The 25,305-nt window shown below is 39.8% G+C and overlaps 1 protein-coding gene across 1 annotated transcript in view; it reads right to left on the minus strand.

Moving 5' to 3' along the window:
* The window catches only part of LOC126480822 (40S ribosomal protein S25), a 32,865-nt gene extending 8,395 nt beyond the window's left edge, over window positions 1–24,470 (minus strand). Inside the window, exons 1-3 of the mRNA XM_050104161.1 lie at window positions 24,447–24,470; window positions 23,928–24,023; window positions 23,049–23,232 (exon numbers count right to left, since the gene is read on the minus strand). Of these exons, the coding sequence (XP_049960118.1) occupies window positions 23,049–23,232; window positions 23,928–24,023; window positions 24,447–24,449 (283 nt within the window). The 5' untranslated portion in view covers window positions 24,450–24,470. The remainder of the gene's footprint in view (window positions 1–23,048; window positions 23,233–23,927; window positions 24,024–24,446) is intronic.
* Window positions 24,471–25,305: the final 835 nt, after the last annotated feature.

The raw sequence follows: 25,305 nt of genomic DNA on the forward strand, positions 1-25,305 counted from the left end.
TGATTGCCAGCGTCTCCGATGGCGCGCTCCTTCCTTATGGGGACCCTCTCAGAGGGCACTCCCGCCTTAGGTGAATGTTTACACCTCAGGTCACACCTCCCGAGAAACAGACGGAGGGACCAATCGGCATGGTCAGAAGGTATCAGCTAAGCCAATCACCCCTCCCTGGGCCTGGCCTTTACCAGGGGGTACGTGCGTGCCCTACTTGTCTACCAAGGGCGGGGAATTACGCGTTACCCCGTCACTGGCTACGCGTGCGAACGTGTGGGTCGGCCTTCAGGCGCGCACAGGGAGGAAGGAAGAAGAGGAAAAGGAAGAGAGAGAGGACAGACTGTCCCAAACGCCGAGCCGGAGACCAGAGAAGGCAAGGAGGAGGAGAAAAAGGCAAGGAGGAGGAGAAAAAGGCAAGGAGGAGGAGAAAAAGGCAAGGAGGAGGAGAAAAAGGCAAGGAGGAGGAGAAGGCAAGGAGGAGGAGAAGGCAAGGAGGAGAAGAAGGCAAGGAGGAGAAGAAGGCAAGGAGAAGAAGAAGGCAAGGAGAAGAAGAAGAAGGCAAGGAGAAGAAGAAGGCAAGGAGAAGAAGGCAAGGGAAAGAGTAAGGAAGACAGTGAGATGGAGAAGAACAAAGAAAGGAACCAACCAAAGGAACCAACCAAAGGAAGGAAGAAACGAGAAGTGAAAAACCAAAAAGACCACAAATATAGGTCGTGGAACCGTCCGTCTCCGGACGTAGGCACTAACTACCCACTTGAGGGGGATGGACTCCTTTTAGTCGCCTCTTACGACAGGCAGGAATACCTCGGGCCTATTCTAACCCCCGGACCTGCAGCGGGGGACGGAGCCGTTTAAAGGCTATGAGGTACTCCAGGGAGGGGTGCCGCTTATGCCGCTGCAGAGCTTGCCGACACTCAATTGCTTCAGCGACTTCCGGCGACCACCTTACGCTGGGGGCACCCTAAAGAGCGAGGGATCGCATTTTCTGCTGCAGAAACAATTTTGGTAGTCACCTGCTCAACCATGACACCTGACAAGAAGTTGGGGAAATGGTCACTACCACACAGGTCGTCATGTGCTCTCCAGTGGATAGATGGGAGAAGTCCGGTGCTGCAAATTGATAAATCAATGGCCGAGTAACTACCATGAGCCACACTGAAATGTGTGGCGGCCCCAGTATTGAAGAGGCAGAGGTCGAATTGCGACAGTAAAGTTTCGACATCTCTGCCTCTGCCAGTAAGTACGGTGCCACCCCACAAGGGGTTGTGGGCATTAAAATCTCCCAAAAGTAGGAAAGGTTTAGGGAGTTGATCAGTGCAGCTAATACATTCCGGGGCACTGCACCATCTGGATGAAGATATACAGACAGTTATTTCCTGTGTCATCCTTATTCTGACAGCCACAGCTTCAAGAGGGTTTGAAGGGGCAAAGTGTCACTACAGACTGAATTTAGGACTCCACCTGACACTATTATAGTTGCTACAGTTCCTGTAATATCCCTTATACCCGTGGAGGGTAGGGGTCCGCATTGCCGGAAACCAGGTTTCCTGGAGTGCAATGTAAATAGCAAGTGTAAAGCCTATAACAGTTGCCATAGCTCAGCCAGGCAGTGGAAAAAACCACCACAATTCCACTGGAGGATGACATCGTGAGACTGGGATGGCATGGAACATACAATGAGACAGTTTATGCCTCAGTCACCTGCTGCCACCGACTTTTGGCTTGAGCGGTCTACATCCATTGTGTCTGAGATTCTGGCAAGATCTAGGTCCTCAGCAGACACCAGAATCTCCACCCCATCCTCAGACGCAGAGCTTTTAGGCAGCGATGGTGTGGGTTCGATCGCAATTTCCTTGATCTTAGAGGTCTTCTTTTTGGATTTCTCTTGCTGCTCCTTGGGTTTCCCTGGCCAGGAGGACTTCAATGGCTCTCACTCTGGGACTGGGGGGGTGAGTGAAGCCCTACGACCAGCTGCTTTTGAGATTTTCAGACACTCTTGAGGATCATCTTTCCCACTAGTGTCATCTCTCCCACAAAGAGAAATGTGGGAATGGAGTGACCCAAGGGATCCCTTCCTAGCGAGAGAGGAGGAAGAAGACTTACGCATCTCCGGCTTAGAAGTGGGGACGGACTTCCCCGATAGTTTTGGGAGGGGAGGGGTGGGGGAGCGGGGGGGTTGCTCCTGAAGTGGGTGCTGGAGCAACAGGAAGGGAAATGCCCCCCCCACCACTAACAAGGCAGATGTAGTCTTCTGGCTCTGAGAGGCAATAGGGGTTGACGGAGCAGATGGTGCCAAAACTTTTGCAGCGGCGGCGTAAGACAATGTCAAACGTACAAGATGCAGACGTTCAAATTTTCTCTTAGCCTCAGTGTAGGTCAGTTGTTTTTCCGGGTCTTGTACTCCCTAATTTTCCTTTCTTTCTGGAGAATCCTGCAGTCTGGCGAGCAAGGCGAATGGTGCCCTCTGCAGTTGACACAGATGGGAGGTGGGGCACATGGAGTATTGGCATGTGATGGGCATCCACTATCTCAGAATGTGATACTGGAAGTACAGTGGAAAGACATTGCCTAACTTCCAGCACTTAAGGCACCACATCGGGCGAGGGATGTAGGGCTTTACATCACACCGGTAGACCATCACCTTGACCTTCTCGAGCAATGTATCATCCTTGAACGACACGATAAAGGCACCGGTGGCAACCTTATTATACCTCTGTGGAAACGCTGCACAAACTGTACACCTTGCCACTCAAAATTGGCACGCAGCTCATTGACTGCAAAAGAAGGTCCCTGTGAAATATAATACCCTCTACCGCATTTAAGCCTCTTATGGGGTGTGATGGTTACAGAAACATCCCCCAGCTTGTCACAAGTGAGTAACATCCGTGACTGGGCAGAGGATGCTGTTTTGATCAAGACTGACCCAGATCTCAATTTGGACAATCCCTCCACCTCCCCAAACTTGCCCTCTAAATGTTCAACAAAAAACTGAGGCTTCATCGTCATGAAAGATTCCCCATCAGCTCTCGCACATACAAGGTACCGCGGTGAATACGATCCGCTGCCATCCTTAGCCTGACGTTCCTCCCATGGTGTGGCCAGGGAGGGGAACGATTTAGGGTCGTACTTCTGTGCACTGAATTGAACTCATGATCGCTTAGAGACTGCTGGTGTTTCACCACCAGCAAGCGATGATGGACTAAACTGCAGCGCGTGTCATCTGCCCTGATGCCACCCACTCCGACCAGGTGCCCTCCCCACAGCACCACCCAGCCACAGCAAAGCCACCTGGCAAGATGACCATTGCCGGGAGTCCCTGATGCCCAAGGGAGATGGGCATCTACCCCTTGGCATACACGGAGAGTTAACGGTGCAGGCATTAGCAGAGCAATCCGTGTAGTCAGAGGGCTACAACGAACAGGGTACATGGCGGCTCCACCACAACTGGCTGGCTACCGTGCTGGATATCAGATACAAAGAAGTCTGTGGTCACTGCCAATGGAGAAAGATGTCAAACCCTAGAGGGGACCATCACATAAAGGCCAAAATGTGTGAGACTCCTTTTAGCCCCCTCTTACGACAGGCAGGAATACCTCGGGCCTATTCATAACCCCGGACCTGCTGGGGGGAGGGAGGGGGGGGATGTTATACGTGACCCGTTATGAATTTAACTGTTTTGTTATGCATTCCACTTCAGTAATACTGTTGTCCTGCAGTACCGGAATGAACAATATTGGGTAACATAAAAGGAATAACAATATTGGAATAGCATTATTGGTTGAAACATTAAGCCATGTAATGTTATAGCAGCAACAACGTTAATTCTAGTACATAAAGAATGCAGTGTGTTAACACAAAAGGAATAACATTATTGGCCTCAATAATGTTACTACGCTGGGAAAAGGGAGAATGGTAATGTACCCGTAACTAATAACCACAGGTTCATAACTTAATGAAGCTTACTAACAACATTACTTGGGACCTGTAGCGAATTAATATTTTTTATGTTCCACCTGGGTTGAACACTGTTGAAAGCCTGAACAACAACAATGTAAGGAAATTTCTGATCTTCTCGTAGTTACATTATAATGGGAGTGACTAGTGGCAAAATCTTCCTACTGTTTGTTCATATTTAGATAACTAATATTGTAATGAACTTAAAATTGTTTTCATTTGATGTTAAGAACAATTTGTTGTAAATTTGGAGGATGTTGTGGAAAACTGAGCCTTTTCTAGGAAATTGACTTAGAATATTGTTTTGAAAATATCAAATTTTGGAAACAGTGAATATGTTTGAAAATTTTTATTTAAATAAAAGATGCTATTTTATTAAACTGAATTACAAAAGAAACCTTCCACCAAGTCATAATCAATATGGTACTAACACTGAAAATGTTTCAAACTTTTATTTCCCCAAGAACTAACATTGCAATACAAACTGGATCATATCAACAATTATTGCAACCTCTTTTGCTACTACAAAGCAAAAGGTTGTTCTGGTTTTGTCAACTTTACACAACCGAAACAAACGATGATGAAACTGGTAAGCAGATTCAAATTATGGATTACAATGCCACGAAAGGGGGTGTGGACACAGATGACCTTGTGCATTCAAGCATTTCATCTTCTAGAAGAACTAAAAGATGGCCAATGACAATTTTCTTCAGATATCTGGATATTGTCGGAATAAACTCCATGCGAATTTACCAGATGAACAAGCCCTTGGAATCCTTAATGAGGTGGAAATGTCTTTCAGACCTGCCACGGAACTATTGAGTGAAAATTTGAGAGAATGAGCAAAAATCCCTAAAGATTTGAGCATTTTTCTTGGTGTCTACTGTGAAGAAGAAAGAAGATGAAGAAATCAGCCAGAGTTGACCATTTTGCTATATTTGTGGTTCAAGAAAAAATATAACAGTGCAACTCTTGTAACAACAGTTTTTACCAAAAACACTGGGTTCCTACTTTTAGTAATCACCGTAATAATGTGACTGACACAGACAAAGTCTGATAATTTTGTTAAAAGTTTTGTTTTTCCTTTCATTGCTTGTAATTTTTCAATTGTGTTCCTATTTTATTCTAATCTACCAAATTCTTAGACTTTATTGTGGTAGGATATTTTACAGTATTTACAAATTTATGATGTGAAAATCACTTTTTATGCATTTTGCTTAAGTTACAGTAAATTTTATTCTGTTGTTCCAGTTTTTTAAGACCAATTATTCTATATGTGAATGTCTTTAAAATGAGAATATTACCAGTTCAGGTAATTTTAGATCAATAATTGAGTAAAACAGATGAAAAAACAGCAATGCGGAAAATAACCGTCACACGCCCGTCCAAACCCTGATGAAAGTTAAGGAACAATAGTAGCAGACCAACCAGATGTTAAATAAACAGCTACTGACACTAGAAAACTGAATAACAGTTTACTGAGGTTTCAGCTAATTTTAATTTGTAGCTTACATCCCAAGTAGTACATTTAGTTCTAATGAACTGATACACTGCTTCAACAGAATTTTCATTTTGACAACGATAACTGCACTTGATCTCTTAAATTATTTGCAACTGCATATTTATAAAGCAGATTCTTTCTTTGAAAGTTATAATTTGGGAATTAAAAACATTCTATTACTCCCACATGAAATACTCAATTTGAATTCAAACGATTCTGCAAAGGAGAACAGCTGATTGCATCTGATATGCACCCTACATAACTGGAGTGTAAAATTAAACACTTCTCACTACACTTACTCAAACCAGCAGTTGGCCATTCACTCAAGTTGTCTTCAAATAACATTTCCAAAATTGACTCCAAAGTGAACATTTGACTCTTGTAAAGAAGAAGCCACATCCTTCGGAGTATAGGAATGACAGGCAAACTACATTCATGAGTATTTTTAATGAATGTTATGATGAAAGATTTATTTGTAGTAAACCTAAAGGTGTAAACTAGTCTGGAAGGTGATAGTTTGATTGGGAGATGGTATAACCAACATACAGGGTGATCAATCCTCAATGCAACAGCTTTCGTGGCATGCGGCTGCTGTACCTGCAGCATGAGTGACAGGAGGTCCACAGCAAACATTGTACTATCCGTTGCATCAGTTATTTCTTACATACAGAACAAACATTTAAAGAGAAAAGTAAATTACTCAAATATCTTTCTTCAAGCATTTCAGACATGCTTCGGAAATTGTTCATAACATTCTGCAGTTCCCTCTGAGAAATGGCAGCAATTTCTTGTCAGTTTTAAGTTCATTTTAAGCGTGTGGATTTGATTTGTACACTTTCTCTTTTAATGCCACAAGAGGTAAAAAATAGCTAGAGGAATGGAATAGAATGGAGGAGGCCATAGGTTGTGTATGGTAACCATCCTAAAACGCGAAACGCGCCATGAATTTCCAGTAATGGTAAGTTGGCTTCAAATGCTGTCACAGTTCTGCTGAGGTCACAAAAGCTTGTTCTCTCCCAATTGGGGGGGGGGGGGGGGGGGGGGGGGGGGAAGGGGGGGGGGGCACAAAATGTTGTCCACATATGTCTGAACTTAACTGTTTCCTGGAGGGAAAAATAATTATTCCCTCACCACTAATAGCACACCACACTTTTTTAGCATGCGAAAGTGATTCATTCTTATGTTAGGTTTCTCAGAACTACAATGACAGTTATTTTGTGAATTAACGTCGTCTTCACTTACGTGGAACCACGATTTGTCGAAAAAGAAAATTAGGCTAGGGCCATTTCTCTGTCACACGTACTATTCAAAACCCATTCGCTAAACTGCATCATTTTTACAGAGTCACCCAGTTTACGTTACTGCACTGCTGTTATTTTACATGTCTAACTTTAGTGACTTTAGCCATTTCAACAGAGCCACAGGGAATTTCCAGATGAGAAAGAAATCTAACTGATTTTCTAGGAAACCTTTGGAGTATGTCCAATGTTATCCAGAGTTTCTTCTCTGAGTACTGCATTTCCTGCGAAGAACACTTCCTGGTTCACAAAATTTATTTATCAATCTATGTATTGTACCCCAATTAGGAACTTTAACATCATGAAATTCCTATTGGAATACTCTCCTTACTGCATGCGCAGATTTTGTATGTACATATGAATCATACATGAATACTCGTTGGTCAATAGAATATTTGTAATTCACCATTCTACTTTTAAACACTTTCACTCAATACATAGTATTGTGTCGCCTGACAAGTGCTACACGTGCAAACAAAGGCCTCGCAATGGAGGGTGAACACTCACTCCGCTGGGATAGATCACCTTCTACAATGGCATGAATTTTTTTTAAAAAAACATACTTTACAATCACTTATATTTACACCCCAATGGAAAATCCAGTATGGAATGTAATATTTACATCCCCACTGAAAACAGATTTTTCCCACAGTAGTCTGATATTTACAAGTTTTTAACCAGTTTGAATGTGTTTGTAACTGTATGTCACGTACCACAAACATAGTGTCCTGATGAATAGTAGCATGGTTGACAATACTGATAAAAGCTTACTGGCTGCATCATATAGCTAAATACTCACAAAATCAATTCAATATTGATTTTGGTAACATACAGGCACTTGGGACACAATTTCAGCCATAAATTTACAACTTATAGAGCTTTATTATAACCATACGGTATCAGGCATGGAGGACCTTGTGTATCACCATCAGTTTACCCTTTCTTGTCCAGTCGCAAATTGCACACAGGAAGAATAGCTGTTGGTATGCCCCTTGTGAGCTCTAAACAATAAGCTTACTTTCATTCACTTCTCATGAGATACTTTTAGGAGGAAGCAATGTATTGGTTGACTATTCTTAAAAAGTACGACTGGACAAAAATTATTAAACCCTGAACATATAAACAATAAACGTATAAATTACATTCAAAATTCCACCACATATAACGTGTGCGTGTGTGTGTGTGTGTGTGTGTGTGTACACTATTGTTGACAAAAGCCTTAACCCTTTTAGTGCCAAATACGATCTGATCATGATGCCCTTCTCATTCATTTTTTCCGCGCTTGAAGGCAAAGTTGTTAGTATTTCCTAGCCAAGATGCAGAAGGAAGGTCGAAGGCACAGCATATCGATCTTTTCGATTGTCAGTGCAATATTTCCAGTAAAATAAACTTCTCTGGTGGTGTTTATTTACCGAGTACTTTGCGGCAGCATGGCGTCATCAAGGAAGAAGTTGCGGTTCGATGCGAGTGATATAGACAATAATATGGTAAGTAGTGGAAGTGAAGATGAATTTGCAGGATTTGCAGAATGTGAATCGGATTGAGATGTCTGGTGGAGAAGAGGACTTGTCGTTTTCTTCTTCAAGTGACGATTGTGTGTCAGCAAATGACGACAACCAAACAACTGAATTGCAATACAAATACTTCTGTTGAAATAATGGATGAGGCGTCAGATAATCTGCCCCCTCCAAGCTTTGTGTATGCAGAAGTACCAGGCCCTAAACATATACCAGCAAACGCCACACCAATTGATTTTTTCAATTTGTTGTTCTCGCAACAGCTTCTTACGATTATGGTGACAGACTAACAGATACGCTTGCCAGGTGATTCAGTCAACACATTTATCGCCGAATTCGAGAATCAAACAGTGGCAACCAACAACTGTAGCAGAAATGAGGGCTTTTATAGCAATGATTTTGAATGTGGGACTGATAAAAAAAAACCGAAGATTTTAGTTATTGGTCAACTGATGCAAACCTGTTGATACAGTGATTTTCGCAAATGTTTTCATGCAACAGGTTTCAATTGTTGCTGCGGTTCTTACATTTTGTAGACAATTCGAAACTTCACCCTCCTGGTCACCCATTGTATGATCCAACAGCCAAATTTCAAGTGTTTGTGGATATTGCCAACAATGTTTTCGGTCGCTACAACACTCCACACCAGAAACTGAGTGTAGATGAAAGTCTTGTTGGGACAAAGGCGCACTCGCAGCTAATCCAGTACCTTCCCAATAAACATCATCACAGATGGGGAGTCAAATGTTGGATGCTGTGTGATTCAGTAGTAAATTACTACCTAGGGTTTTATGCATACCGTGGTGCAAAAAGTGATGACAAAAACGAAATAAAAGAATGGCCTGGGATATGTAGTCATGAAACTACTAGCTCTTGGGAGCTACATGCAAAAAGGTTACCATGTGTTTTGCGATAACTTTTTTTACATCTATTCCTCTGGCAGAAAAGCTGTATTCAGTCGGCACTTATGTAACGGGAACAATTAGAAGAAACAAAATTCCTGCAACGTGGTCTTCTGTCGAATTATGCTGTAGGTCAGCTAAAGTTTTTCGAGAAATCTTTTTTACTTCTCTATGGCTTCAAATGGAAGAAATCACAGAAATCCAGTCCTCCTCGCAAGTACATTATCCTCTGCTACATCATCAGAAAAGACAATTCGCAATAGACAGTCGGTCAAGAAACCAGATGTAATTTTGGATATAATAAGTATATGGGTGGCATTGACTCATCTGGTATGATGGCATACTGCTATTTAGAGGAGAGGTGGTCTGTCAAGATGTGGAGGAAGGTAGTATTTAGCATAATTGCCAGGATGTTGCTGAATGCATATGTTTTGTATAAGGAAAGCCTAAACCCCAGCGACAAACCACTGACACGGCTGAAGTCATAGTCATATGCAAACTTTCTCAACAGTGGTTTCAGGCAACGACTGCAACCACAAGTGCAATAGATATAAATGTACCTGCTCCAACAGTATATGGTGTAGAGACTCTTCCGGGGAGAAAGGAACGCTACTGTAGTGTTTGTCCTACGAAGGATAAGAAGCGGCACTCACGCACAGTATGTGTTTGTTGCAAGAAAGGACTGCATCCTTCATGTGTTGGTCAGCATGTGTGCAAGTAGTTGTCATAACTACCACCTCACATTTATCAGTGATTTATGACTGAAGAACTGAGAACACATTCAGAGCAAAACAATTTTTTTGTAATGTTATGTTCTTTTTTATTTTTTCCTTAGTGAAATAAAAAATCTTTTATTCCTTTATGATGTTTTTGTTGAGGAAGCTACAGAGATTCCATATATATATCTGAAATTTGAGTATATCATCATTTGTGGGTCTCAGAGTAAACTGAAATCAAAGTTTCAATTTTTTTTTGATAAACCCCATCATGAAAATAAATTTTTTCTCTGAAAATATATTCTTTGACACTAGTTTATATTTTATTGCAAGTATAGCAGAGGTCTGCATGCATTACTGTAAAATTGCATGGTACTTTGATATTTTGAGAAAACGTCTGGCACTAAAAGGGTTAATGGCCGGAAGCTTTATTTGTGACAAGTCTTTGTTGTGTGTACCTGCAACTCACCATCCCCGCTACATGGTGAGTAAGTAACTTTCCTTTTCAATATTGTTGCATTCCATCCTGGATTTTCCATTGTTTGACATCACATCAATCAACACTCAACTGTGACTAAGCACATTCATAGTTTGCAAAATTAACCAAGATTATTTTATGTTAAACAGCTACTGCAGACAGTTAGTTTAGAAGATGTTTCAAAGCCCCTGGGCAATGGAGAAGAACACTTTAAGCCTAGGTGGCAGTGAGGCATCTTGCAGCTCCCCCATTTCAAGTTGCCATGGAACCACAAGCAGAAGACGACCTTTCAACTATGGATATTGCACTAGTAGCAGAAAATTTGGCATTTATACACACAATTCCTGTAATTAGTCCACATTAAAAAATAATCAATAGTAACTATTTATGTGTGTGGCCATGCCAAATCAATATCAGCTGGCATCAGGTTCCAATAAATTTGAATTATATGTGGACTACATGTTATTGCAATCTGGAGCAAATTGCGAAAACAACAGCTTGCAACTGATTTTGGTTACTGTCAAAGTCTGCGACAAGAGGTACACATGACAATTTGTTACAAGAGGTATGACATGCTGAGTTGTCAAGGGCTATGCCAGGCAAACAGGTCTGCAGTTCATTGGTGAGATTTATTATACATTATCTTTCACAGTCTTATTTGGTAAGAGTTCCAGAGCAATAAGTAATCCACATACCCTACCAAAGTATGGCAACTTGCATGTCTCCGATACGAACAGCTGTACCACAGGTGGAATCACAGTGGAAGGCTACCTGTGGAGAGGCCTGACAAATCTGCAGTTCCTGATGATGGGGAACAGCCAGGATGACTGATTTCAGGGGGCTAATCAAACTTATATTTCCCTGAGAATTCCACGTATGGGGAGCAAGATGGCAACAAGAAGTTCCTGACAAAGAGAAGGGAGGAGAGGGCAGGGGCAATCTCACAATAACTTTTCTTTCCTCTTGGTTGAGATAGTTTGATCACAGTTTTGAACACTGGTAATTAATGTGGAACAATATTCACATAATTAACATACTTCAAAATATTAAGTATTTTAAAATTTTGACATATAAAACTAAACATAATTAAATTCCAATGCTAGATTAAAAAGAGAATTCCCAATATTCTCCTAATTTTTCCAATGTCAAATTTAATTCCCAGAAAATTCCAGATTTTTCAGAAGAATCATCAACCTGTATTTGTCATTTTAACATATAGCCAATAAGGCCTTCCTACATTGGTATAGCACATGGCTGAAAGTAAAGGAAGCTACAGCCACTATATTTCCCGAGAAAAATGTAGCTTAATGATGATGGCCACCTCTCAGGTAAAATAATCCACAGGTAAAATAGTTCCCCCATTTATATCTCCAGACAGGGAAGATAATATTTGGAAAAACAAAAAGTGTCGGGTGTACAGAATGTTGGATCCCTTTACCAAATAGGTAGGTTGGAGAATTTAACAAGGAAAATGGACAGCCTGAAGTGAAATACAGAGGAATTAGCAGAGTCCAGTTACAAGAAGTGCTCTACTTCTGATCAGGCTTACACGGTTATAAACACAATTTCAACAATGATAGAGTGCACACGACGTAACTTGGTGGGTGACAGACTGCTGTGTAGACAGTAGTTAGTAATGTAGGGGAACCATTGGTTGGAATGAAGTCCGACTGTTCATTAGCTGCACTCCATTCGGTAGTCAGCTACTGACTGACAGTTATGTATGCATACAGGAAAGGTGGCAAGAGCAACAATGTACGCCTTTGTGAGGAACACTGAGCCATCAAACTGTGCACCTTAAAATACAGGGCTTTATGAAATATGTAACATGGAAAAATAATAACGCAACATAAATGGAGGAAAAGTGACAATAACAGATCTGCACCGTGTCATTTCCTCCATAAATGCAAGAGTAATTGGCAAAAACTACAGTGCATTTATTTATCTTTCCCATTCAAACTCTGTTCATCTTGGGATGTCTTGCTAAATAAAATTTAAAAAGGAGAACACAAATACAGTGAAAAATATGTATTTACTGACACATCCTGCACCAGCAGTGCCTATTGACCATCCTCAAATGCAATAAATAAAATATTGTGGCTATTATGCTGTGGTCAAATGGATTTCATATAAAAAATGTTTGAGGACATTTCTGGGGAGGGCATTTTTAAGGGGTGATCGGAGCTTTGTTGAGTGTGTGATTCACACCCTGGCTCTAGTGCAACTGGCCATTGCCAGTTGATGTCCACTGTTGCTTCCATGATGGAAGACACTTACACATCATCTTCAGCACAGGGACCCAGATGTCATTCAATTTCATGCCCTCCTCCTTCCTATTGAAATTCCTAGGGCGTTTAACAATCTCTATGGCCTCTATGTATAGCATGTCACAGCTGCCAGTAGTTTAGTCCTATCAAAATGAATGTGTGTTCTCACACATTTTTGTCTTGTTCCAAAGCAGTGTTATTCCGAAATTTTTGAGAATTAAGTGCCTATGCAGCTCAGTTGCAGTTGATTATCAATTGACAGAAGAGGTCTAATGAGAGCAGATTCAACTGACCTGCCATGACCTGGAAAGCAAGGATTGCAAATCAAAGTCTCTATATTACTATCAGTAAGAAATTCTGTAGTGGCAACTACAATAGAAGTGAGACTATTGCACAAGACTATTAGGAAGCGTACGTTTACAGCGTCTAGCAGACAGATGAAGAAATTTGATAATTTTCAGCCTAATCTGATAATCCGCCATTTAGAAATTTCCCGCATAGTTATCAATTTATCCAGACATTTATCTGACGAGAGATATGTGCTTGCTAGGGGTGGAAATTATGCTACTTGTCGGCAAATTTTACTCAGAGGAAATAACAAGCAGTGCAGAAGCAGGTATTCATAGTGTGGACACACAAATCCATATAAAAGCTGTAAGTGTATTGGTAGACACCAAACGTATAAAAAGAAATTTAAGTGTGGGTGGGGGTAATGCCTTAAAACACCTAAATGATGACATCACTTATCATTCTCCTTACACGACAGTTTTTCTGAATGTGACTGACTATCATAGTAAGATTAATGACTTACTAGACTCACAGACCTGTAGAAAACTTAGTACAGACCACACTGACAAATTTCTTATGACTTCTATGAGGTTAGTAAAAAAGTCGTACTGAACATAGAGAAAAATCTGAACATTTTTATAGCTGTGGACCAATCTGATTCAAACATCAAAAATTTGACACATTTTATCAGTAAATTAAACAGCACAGTGGTCCAGTCAGAGGACATATTAAGTTAGTTTTGATGTGGTATCACTATGTACTATGGTTGCACTCAATGAGGTGTTGCAACAACTTAATCAGATTTTTCTTCCCGATATTGCATAACTTTTTAAATGTTGCCTCGCAACCATATATTTCAAGTGGAACAAGAGTTCTATGAACAGACTGGGAGCCCCTTAACCTCATTTATAACTAATTTCTTTGTGGAAAAATTTCAGAAGCATGCACTAGAAACTGCAGTAATGTGGTACTAAGCAGTTCTGACACAGGCAAAAATCATCAATACTCTCACTGTCTAACTCACATGAATCAATCATGAAGATTATGAGAGGTTCCATTACTGAGTCTTTACCTGTTTCCTTTTAAAAATCTTCTACCTGTAGTGTTTCTCTCTGTCTATCGCGGATGGTTACTTTGTTCACTGCTTCATGTGTGGATCTTTCGGCATCAGCAATCCAGAAGGTGCTATTTCTTCATGTGATATGGCTTTAACTTGCACCCATACCAGCTCAATAGGATTTTGGTGGCAGCAATATGTTGGTATCCTGATTACTCAGTAACGATGCTGTCCTCCTAGATTATCTTGCAAGTGCAGTATTTTGGCTTGTATCCATTTACGAGCACAAGTAACTCTGCTCTTGTTTGTAATGCCGTGTGAAGAATTCCATACAACAGCCATGAAATAATTTCATCCTTTCTGACATTTGAAGTAGGAGCCTTATTCATTTGCATGAAGTACATCCATTACAATAATACAACTCTCCAGTGGGTACGGAAGTAGCTGTTGTACAAACCACCACTTTGAGATAGCATTAAGTCATTTCAGAGTGGCAGTCATCTGAATGCTTTGACTTTGATGCTTTAAATATTAATTTACCTTTTGGTATTAAGCCTGTCTGCATGAACAGCATGTAGCACAGTAAGGCACCTCCCTTTGCCAGCAGGAACCTTCAGGCCTCCCAGATCCTCATTTCTCTTCCAGCACATTGATCTCCAACACTTTCAGTTCACAAGTTTCATCAGAGTAATAAATGTTATTTTCCAGCTTGTTTTATCTCGTGCATTTTTCTCAAGAGAACAATTCTTGCTGCTACAATGTCATTTCTCTTCAGTCACTGGTCCTTCTGTATTTGAATCCCATTTCTCTTAATGTTCTGAGCACAGCATATTTGCTTCCGTTGAAAACTGTCGGCTTCTTTAAAGTACGAACATAATTTATCTGCTGTAGGATTTCACCCATTTTGCACCATAATACATTCTCTCTGAAATCATTGAGCTCACTTGTGAATTTCTTTCTATTTCAGCACTTACCTGGCAACTTAAAAATAGGTGATCCGTTCTTCAGCAGAAGTGTTTGCTTCACCTGCAATCTGACTAAACAGTTCCCAACCTGATATTGCAGCATTCAGCTGTTCATTCATGGCACTTGGCAAGACCAGGAGACAGTTTGTTACCAGACTTGGATGGCACATTCAAATCTCGTCCAAAGAACTGACACACGAAAGACTATTTCCCTCCTTTGTGTAATACAAGGCGAGATCTGATTTTGCCACTCATTGATCAGAGTGCTTCGAAATAACTTTCAAAATGACACCACAGAGTGCTAAAACCAATCACAAACTTGCTCCGCACAGAACAAAGGAACTCTGTTGCATGCTACGGCTGACTGGCTGCTATTTGTCAGCAGGTCACACGACATATCCATACTTCTGCAAATCCAAGTCTTACGCACCAAGTCAGGTAGCGAACACTAATGCAGGCATAGCTCCAATAACAAAGTAACAATGTGGGTGTAAGCTACTATAGGCAACAATGAATATTTTAACCAAAGTGAAAATGAACCCAACACTCACAACCACAGAACAATTTTATATGCAAACTAAAACAGTTGGCAAAAAAGGTCCCTGGTAGATGCACTGGGCTTGGCATGAGTATTTCAGCTGTCTACCTCAACTAATTGCATAATACTATTTCCTATACATCTCTGTTGTCACAGCTCTACTATTAACTACCCTTTTTGCTTGCTGGAGTCTGCTTCAAAGCTGAAAGCTGACAACAATTCTGCTGGTTATCAAGGATCATCTTCTATCAACTCTACTATAGCTCCCTCCAGGGATGAAGAAATTGGAACACTGCATTATGATTTAAAAAATTCAGATGTTTAAGGGAGGCAAAAATTAATTGTGCTGGGAGACCATAAATCAATAGTGGGAAAAAGATGAGAAGGAAAAACAGCATGACATGAAATGGGGAAAAGGACAGAGAGGAAGCTACTTGGTAGAATTTTGTACAGAGCATAATTTAATCACTTGAAACAGTTTAAGAACCATGAAAGGATGTTGTACACATGGATCAGACATGGAGGAACCAAATGTTTCAGATGCATTATAAAATGGTAAGACAGATTTCAAAACCAGATTTTACACTGCTAAACATTTCTAGAAGTCCTCAAATCAGATGGGAAGAGAATTTGATTAGGGAGCAATACCAAAATTAGACAAGTATTTCTATTTCAAGTAAAATAGCCGAGTATGGCTGAAAAAGATGATATAACACACAGGCTTCAAATTGCAGCAAGAAAATAGTCCTGAAAAGGAAACCGTTTCAAAACACACACACACACACACACACACACACAGTGAGACACAGACAGAGAGAAAACCATCACCTCTCCACCACTGGACCGATTTCAAGCAAACTTTGTATACATATTACTTACTGTCAGATGTTTAAGGGAGGGTAAGAAACACTTGTAATAGTTCAAGACAGACGATGTAGTAAACAATGAGATGTGAAAAACTTCCTTATCATGCATGATGTTTGAATGTATTACTTCTTTGCTACTAACTCCACTTGCAGCACACTTCACTGACAGTCTCCACAGATTTCACTGAATGTACATACATAAACAGATCATTGTGTGACATAGTTCAAGAGATGTGATAAACACAGATACATGAAAAAATCCTGCACCAATGCATTAAATTTTAATACATTTATTCTTTACAGATACCTGGCAGCATTTCTGACAGCTTTCAACTGCAGAGCACGAACTACTGTAGGTGAAAATGGTATAGAGCTATGAAGGGGTGTTGCCATAAAGATGTACAAAGTCATGTTGCAGACATGCTAGGCAGCTGCTTCCTGAGTGCAGAAACTTGTCTGGGATCAAATTTCTTAATTTGGATAATGGAAAATCCAGAATGGAATGCAACAATATTATGAAAAGGAAAATTGCTACTCACGTGCGTTGGTGCGCACACTGTGTGTGTGTGTGTGTGTGTGTGTGTGTGTGTGTGTGTGTGTGAGTGTGTGTGTGTATTTGTCTGTTGTTGACGAAGGCCTTAATGGCTGTAGCTTTATTTGTGACGGTCTTTTTGTTGTTCCTATCTGCAACCCATCACCTCCGCTATATGGTGAGTTCCAGAATTTCAAAGGTGTTTTCACAAACGCACATACATGAAATTTTTTTGATACTTCACTACAAAAAGTTTATTTTTTTGTTTTTGTTTAATAGAATTTTGGCAAAATGAATATCTGGACAATGCTAGGCTTGTCAGCTAATTGAATATAAAGTTTTATGAATTCTTTCCTGAAAGTATTTGTCTGGAGTGTAGCCTTGTAGGGGGAAGTGAAATGTGAATGATAAAAACACAAAATGTAACATCACAGAAGAATGCTAAAAGATGGGTAAAATGAAAACTATTGAAAAGGATTGAAGTGAAAAGGAAAAAGGAAGAAGTTAAATTTAAGGCACAACCTAACCTATGTTTCAGTAGTTTTGCACATATCAAGAGGCTTGCACAGCACAGAGTAGCACGGAGAGCTCCCTTTAACCAGTCTCAAGAATGAAAACCACAACTGGTCAAACAAGGGTTTCATCTGCTATTTCCTCTGTGGGTGAACTATACTTTGAGGACTGTTACAGAGTAAACAGTCTCTAGCATCCACTTGAGCATTTGAGTCTATTGCAGTGTAATTGACTAAATCTGGGACTGTAACAAGTATTTTACACGCACACATTGGGGCCAAAATTGAAAAGTTGTCAGCTATGCAGTTCGGCACCCAAGCAGTGAAAGTGATATAATAAGGGACAATTCTCCCTAACACAAAGTGTGAATACAGTAACATAACCAAGAAACTAGCACTGACAAATGTTTATTAATGATCTTTCCTTTCTAATGGCCAATAAACAATGAAAATGATCTATCTCGTTAATCAATCTTTTACTAGTTGGTGAATGACAAACCAGCCCCTTTGCTTCAGTGTCATAACGAGTTTCAGACTACCATGCCCATCTTCATATTGCTAATATTTTCAATTACAAGGTGTTTTGAACAACAGCTTATCTGTCTCAATACTCAATCTTTTTAAAATATTTTATTCGTAGCCACAAACATACTCTGTATGGTTTTTTATGACTGTACTGCTCGCCAAATTCTGCTAGTAGTACTTCGTGATGGAATTCAGGCCACACCGGAATACTTATTCCATTTTAAAAACATTAAGTGAAAAAATTAATTTTGCATATCTTACAGTTTGACATCTCCTCTCCATAAACAACAATTTCTTTTCCTTATTCGTCATAGTTACTGCACCACACCAACTTAAATAAAACATTGTACCATATTCTAAAAAGTTTACAGAGGTAAAAACACACAGCATCAACTGGGCATATGGCTGATTTTAGCTCATACCCTGCCATATATGAAATGCATGTAAGACACCAAACTTTTGTTTTAATTTTTTTGTTGAAAATATCTCATTTCAGTGTTCAGTTATTGGTTGTTATATCCAACTAATGGTCACTTGGGACACACTTATTTCCGCCTGTGTGCATTGCAAATCGCGTCCTAACAAGTCATACTTCATACATGGTTCAAGGTATCAGAATGAGGTTTTATGCAAATTATAGCATGCAAAGAGGCACAAACATTGTATGATAAACATCCACAATTTATTACCATATATGAAAGTAACTTGCCTGCAGCAGTGAGAGGTTGGTGCAATAGGACACAGACATCAACAGTGCTTCAGTAAAAGAGGCAGTACATTAAAAAAAATCTTTAGCACCTGGGAAGCAGCAGAGCACGAGGTAACTCTTCCACTGCAGTTAAAGGATTAAAAAGGCCACTGCTCATGAGATTTTAGCAAAATTCAGTACACATATTCTGTAAAGTTGCTCATTTTTTTGAAGACAAGTTAATACAGAAAAATCAGACTAGTTCTGCCAAAAAAGCTTAAACCTAAAACAGATGGCATTGGTCAAATTTACGAAAAGAAAAATCGGGAACCAAGGTAGAGGCTTAGAAATACACCAACAAATGAAACAGCAGGAAAATTGCCAATACAGTACATAACCTGTAAATGTCTCAAAAGAAGTACTCACCACTCAAATAAAACCAGAAACACTTAGCTTTTTTAAACCACCTTTTACTGCAATCAGAACTGCTATCTGGTAGAGCATGAGCACAAGGACATCTTAAACAGAAAGAATGCCTATGGCAAGAAGCTGGTAGGAAACCCACCCAAACAAGTGAAGTGAAGCATATTCTCAGTCAGAAACTGATGGCAATATGCAATTAACTGCAAGTTTCAATACCACTAGAGTGAAGAGCAGTTACAAAGGTGGGTGAGGGTCAGATGCGCAGAAATGCGGAAGTGTACCACATGACACTCAGCCTGTTTATTTCAGTCATTATGTTCTGTGCTGAGTGCTGACTGCATTCATAGTGTTCACTATGAGTGACAGTATGCAACCATGCCAAGTGCTACACAAACTGGCAAGAGGAATAGTGTTCCGTGTGTGAAAATACTTTAAGAGACAAACTTCCGCTGAATCCACACCATCACAAGGTGCGGGTCGCACCGTTGCAGATGCCAGGAGCAGACAGCTGAAGCCTGTGGTGCTGCTTTGAAGATCGTTCAGAGAGTATCCAGCAAAGCTAAGACATCAATACAAACCTACAGCTCAGCTGTTTTCAAATTACCAGGGAAGCAACACAACCGCAAAAAAAAGTGAATGAACTAGACGATTTCGCAAAAAAAGTTTTTCAGCGCATAGTGTTCAGCAGGTATGCTGAAAGCGAGTATCCAACAGCAGAGAAACTAGTTTCACGTATGCAAGAAGCTGAAAATTTTAATGGAAGCAAACGGACCATGTTGGGGATACTGAAAAACATGGGGTTCAGCTATCAGAAAACAAATGATAGTAGGAAATTATTAATGGAATTAAGTGATATTGTAGCTGCAAGGACTGTTTTTGAGAACAATGCAGAAGACCAGAGAAGATGGCGCACCTCAAATTTATTACTTAGATGAAACTTTCGTTAATTAGAACCACACAAGAGCTATGTGCTGGAAAATGAGTGATGGGTACACTGGATTAGAAGTTCCTGTTGGTAAGGGTAAGAGAATTATAGTGCTTTATGTCTGATCTAGAAATACTGGTTTTACTCCCCAGAGTAAGCCGATTTTTAAGGCATCTACAGCTAAGAATTCTGAAGATTACCACTCTGAAATGTACAGTGCCTTCAAAAGGTGGTTTACACAACTATTATTGCCAAATATTCCGGAGTCTTCAGTTATTGTCATGGACAATCCGAGCATCCACTCAGCGCAAGTGAACAAAGCTCCAAATACGAACTCCAAAAAGGCACATATTATTGCATGGCTGTCATCTAACGGAATACCTCATAACTCGTCGCATACCAGAGCAGAATTGCTGGTTCTTGTCAATCAACACAAGTCTGCATACAGAGTTTATGAGATAGACGAAATTGTAAAGCAGTATAGACACCGTATCCTTAGATTACCCCCATGCCATTGCCATTACGACCCTATCGAGCTGGTAGGGGCTCAGGTGAAAGCGTATATTGTAGAAATTCAAAGCTGCAAATGTTGAGACTTACATATGAGTCAATTGACAGCATCTCAACATCTGTATGAGCAGCTTGCATAAGACATGCAGAAAACTGCAAGATGAAGATTACAACAGGGAAATTGGCAGGGACATTGTTATGGAACCATTCATCATAAATCCTGCCGAATCTGATTTATCTACTTCAGACAGCAAAGATGGTGCGAATTTCTTGCTGTGAAGTATTGAAGTACCAATTACTGTTACTTATGCCACATTTCGTTCAATTAAGTACACATACTATAAGGCCACAGCAGGTTGCAAATGAAAGAAAATTAGCTTTTAGTAACACACTAAACAATCTGTTTCTGATATCTTTATGCTCACAAATTGTTAAAACTTGAAGATGCTTTAAATGTATTCGATCACTGTGGGTGCCTAACGTAAGCAACACAAAAGTTGGTTTGATTAACAAAACAAATTGCTGTCGTTCAAAAGATGGAACACTAAACATTGACAGTATTTAAAGAAAGAAAGAAGCTACATAACGCTGATAAAATAGGGTCTTGAGATTGAAGCTCTTCTGTCTTTGCTTTACAAATAAACTGTACTTTTTGAAGGGATCTGCCTTGACCAAAACTATTGTTTCTTTTTGTGCTATCACCCACAGACATTTCGTTGAGGTTTCAGCATCCCTGGGCTTTCATTTGCTTTATGTTATACAACAGGAAAAATATATATAGTTCTTAAAGTTTTTACAAATCTGCAAACAGGGTAAGTTTTGCACATATACCTTGTTACCACATGCAGTGGTTTTCCTTTTTTGTTTTTCTTCACAGCTGTTTTACTTTCAGAGTCTGTCGTCTTGAATCATATAGAACTAAATGTACAGAAATTATTTATCTCAATATTTTATACGACTGGGAATGTTGTAATTGAGTTAAACATTAATTAATTCTATGTGGAAGGTTGCGTGTGCACGAGTGTAAGGATTCTCGTTACTAAGAATTCAGTTCCTTAAGTTCACTGTGGAATGATGTTTACGCTAGCGCACCATCAGTTACCTCAGTGTGTGAGCTGACAGAAGGAAATTGGCAGCTCTAAATGATTACTCTAGGTATGTAAAACGTAATATATATATATATATATATATATATATATATATATATATATATATATATATATATATATATATTATTCATAGAAAATATTAATATATTTTAATATCATCATTTTTATCTTCAAATGTGTATAATAAATAAACGTGCTGCAAAAATTCATGATGTTATCTAAAAGAGTTTAAGATAAGCAAATTTTAAGTTTTGAATACAAATTAAATGGACCATTTCCGAAGGTTCAGAAAACGCAAAAACATAAAAACTTTAAAAATTTATAAAAAACTGTAAGAGATATAACAACAAAAAATTGCAGGTGTTGTCAGGATGGTATTAGAACCATTTGAGCCAAATTTCATGAAAATCTAAGGAGGTGGGCGTAAAATTTATTTTTTATTGGGTGATTTGATATGGAATGACCCTCCCATAACTTAATTAAAAACATAGATCCACTTATAATGTCCAACTAAAACTAGTTAGTCATGGGTTCTCCAGTCTTTTCCTGTTTGACTGCTTACTCATTTTCAGTTCCCGTCACTCACTGCACATACAATTACCAACTGCAACATGCAATAGAAAAGCCACAGACACCACAACCAAACTTTTAGCCTAGGACTGAGCTATATAGGTGAACTGGAAAGTGTGATACCAGCTTTGTGTAATTTCACTGGGTTTAGTCAGCACTGGTTACTGTGAAATTTGAGGGTGCTATAACCAATGTTTTAGCCACCATGTTAGATATGCTCAAAATAGGTCTTTTCGACATGACGTCATGGGTCAAAGCAGATAGGCGAATTGTCTCCAGTAACCCCAAAATCATTTTGCCACAACACTCAAAAATACACCTGACCACCCCCCCTCCCCCTGAAACAGCAGCTCCCCAAACCCCCCCGAGAACTGTGTCGCACCCCCAAATATACATTTTTTTAAACACACCTAAATATTTCTAACAACCCTGCATGCCACTACAGTCCTACTTAATGAACTTCACTGCAAAGCAAGGACCAATTAACAATAGTTCACTCAACCGGTGGGGGGGGGTGGGGGGGGGGGGGGTGTAAGATATGTGGGGGGGGGGGGGGGGGTGTAAGATATGTAACAACACTAGACAGAATGGCTGGAACAGTATCGCTTTCTCAAGCATGTAATTTAAAATAAACCACCAGATGTTCTCAGAGGCACCTCGACAGCCATTCACAAGATCAACCGCTTATCACAAATACACCAATCCACAATATCCAGCAATATCTCAAAGTTTTGCAGTAAATTTGTGGTCACTGCCATATTTACCATCCTCTCCCACATGCTGATACTTGTCTCCACTCTAATCCACATCCAAATAACACTGTAGTCTATCACCATCAGCAAAAGACACATGTAAACTGATGTTGAAACAACACACACACACACACACACACACACACACAGCCTCAAGAACTCACCTTTTTGAAGCAGTTCATCCAAAGCGCGCCTAGCCAAAGATCCTCGTACTTTTAACCTTTCACTAACAACAGAAGGTGTGATAAGTTTGTAAGCAGGTACTTCTTTCAACAGTTTCTCATATGTTGCCTTGTCAAAGAGCACCTGGTTGTTCAGCTTATCACGAACTTTTCCTTTTGACCACTTCTGCAATAAACATGGGAATATGTTAGAGCTACTAAATACTTCTGAACATCTGAACAAAAGAAATTACTCACTCAGACTCATTAAATCAGCTTTTGCCATCACAGCATTCTGGAGTTAGTGAATTCATCATATATGTAGACATGAATGAAAATTCTATCACATAAAAGTATGACTTTCAGGCACTTAAATCACTAAATTTAAATGTTATATATGTTAACTTGTGTGTGCCACTAGTAGTATCACACTATCAGTTTACTTGTATCTACACGACAAACTATAACTTTGAGGATTAAATTGTACCATTAATACACACTTAAAACAGGGAATGAATACCATAAAAGACATTACATTTTCTTTCTTACAAATGCAGTGCCACTTAAAAGTAGAACTTCAAACTTTTGTCAGTAGAACACATTACAGCCCATTTTTATTAGAAATGATAAGCACTAGAGTGCAGCTTTTCAAACTGTGCACAGGATCCCCCATTCCGAACAAAAATTGTGTTTTGAAAATGAGAATGAAAGCTGCATAAGTAATGAAATGGAGAACAATGACATCACAAAAGTTCTGAATAAATGATTGAAATCTGTATTAAAGGGGGTGCTACATGAAAATCGACCAAAACTGAAACACCTCAAGGTTATTTTTAGTGCATTGCTTAACATTTCGAGACGGCAGCTATCCTATTTACAAACCTTCTTCTTAGCTTTGCCTCCAGATCCTCCTTCCTTTTTTTTCTGGGTTTTCTGAGGTTGCTTTGAAGAACCCCCTTTTGAATCCTTTTTGGGCGGCTATAACATAAAAATTAGTATTACACCACTCACATTCGTACTAACACACAGTAAGTTAAAATAATTGCACTCATTTCAAAGGTAAGATGAACGCTCATTTTATCCGATTTAGAACAATCTACACATCTGATTGATCCAACTAATGTACTTCAGTTCCATAAAACTTTGGTAGATTAGAATCTAATTAACAACCATAACGCATAATTAAAACGCTCCACACGAGAGCCTAATTCCAGCAGTTCGGTCCATGTGGCCACGTTAACATTAAATTTAACCTCGTCACAAACGCATTTGGAAAAAACTTATAACTAAAGACTTATCGCGGCATCTGCACCGGCACATTAACTGAATAAATAAACATATAAAACAAATACGTTTCAATCTATATTTCTAACACGAAAACTCAAACCATCTCACACTCACCATGGCTGCAACACGAACAGGAACAGGAAACACACAGGCGTAGTGGTGGGCAGGAAATCGCGTATCTGTTAGAAATCACAGTGACTGAGAAGTCACAGATATCACAGTAGCAACTTTACAGAATCTAACTGCGATTTCAGTCACAGTTAGCAGTCGCAAGTAGTATTTCACACTGAAAGACGTGAGCCATCTATTGGTCGAATTTAGCACTGCTTTCTGCGATTTCAGTGACAAGTCGCAACTAAGAGTCGCAAGTAGCAACTAAAAAGCGCGGTTAACAGTGGCATCTGTTGGCCGAAGTTCGTACTACGTCCATCTCTGCGGTACGCTATGGAGTCTAACTGCGATTTCCGTGACAAGTCGCAACTAAGAGTCGCAAGTAGCAACTAAAAAGCGCGGTTAACAGTGGCATCTGTTGGCCAAAGTTCGTACTAGGGAGTCTAACTGCGATTTCCGTGACAAGTCGCAACTAAGAGTCGCAAGTAGCAACCAGAAAGCGCGGTTAACAGTGCCATCTGTGGGTCAAAGTTCGTACTACGTCCATCTCTGCGGTACGCTATGGAGTCTAACTGCGATTTCCGTGACAAGTCGCAACTAAGAGTCGCAAGTAGCAACTAAAAAGCGCAGTTAGCACTGCCATCTGTTGAGCAAAGTTCATACTACGCTATTCGCTACCGAGTCAAACTGCGATTTCTGTGACAAATCGCAACTAAGAGTCGCAAGTAGCAACTAAAAAGCGCAGTTAACATACTTTTCCTAGTGTCATCTGTTGACCGACGTATGTACTTCGTTATGAGAGCCTTGTGCCTCACGAGATCGATGTGCTGTGTGTGCATATGAAGGGCTTATTTCAATAGTG

The sequence above is a fragment of the Schistocerca serialis genome, chromosome 5, assembly GCF_023864345.2.
Source record: "Schistocerca serialis cubense isolate TAMUIC-IGC-003099 chromosome 5, iqSchSeri2.2, whole genome shotgun sequence".
Classification (NCBI taxonomy): Eukaryota; Metazoa; Arthropoda; class Insecta; order Orthoptera; family Acrididae; genus Schistocerca; species Schistocerca serialis.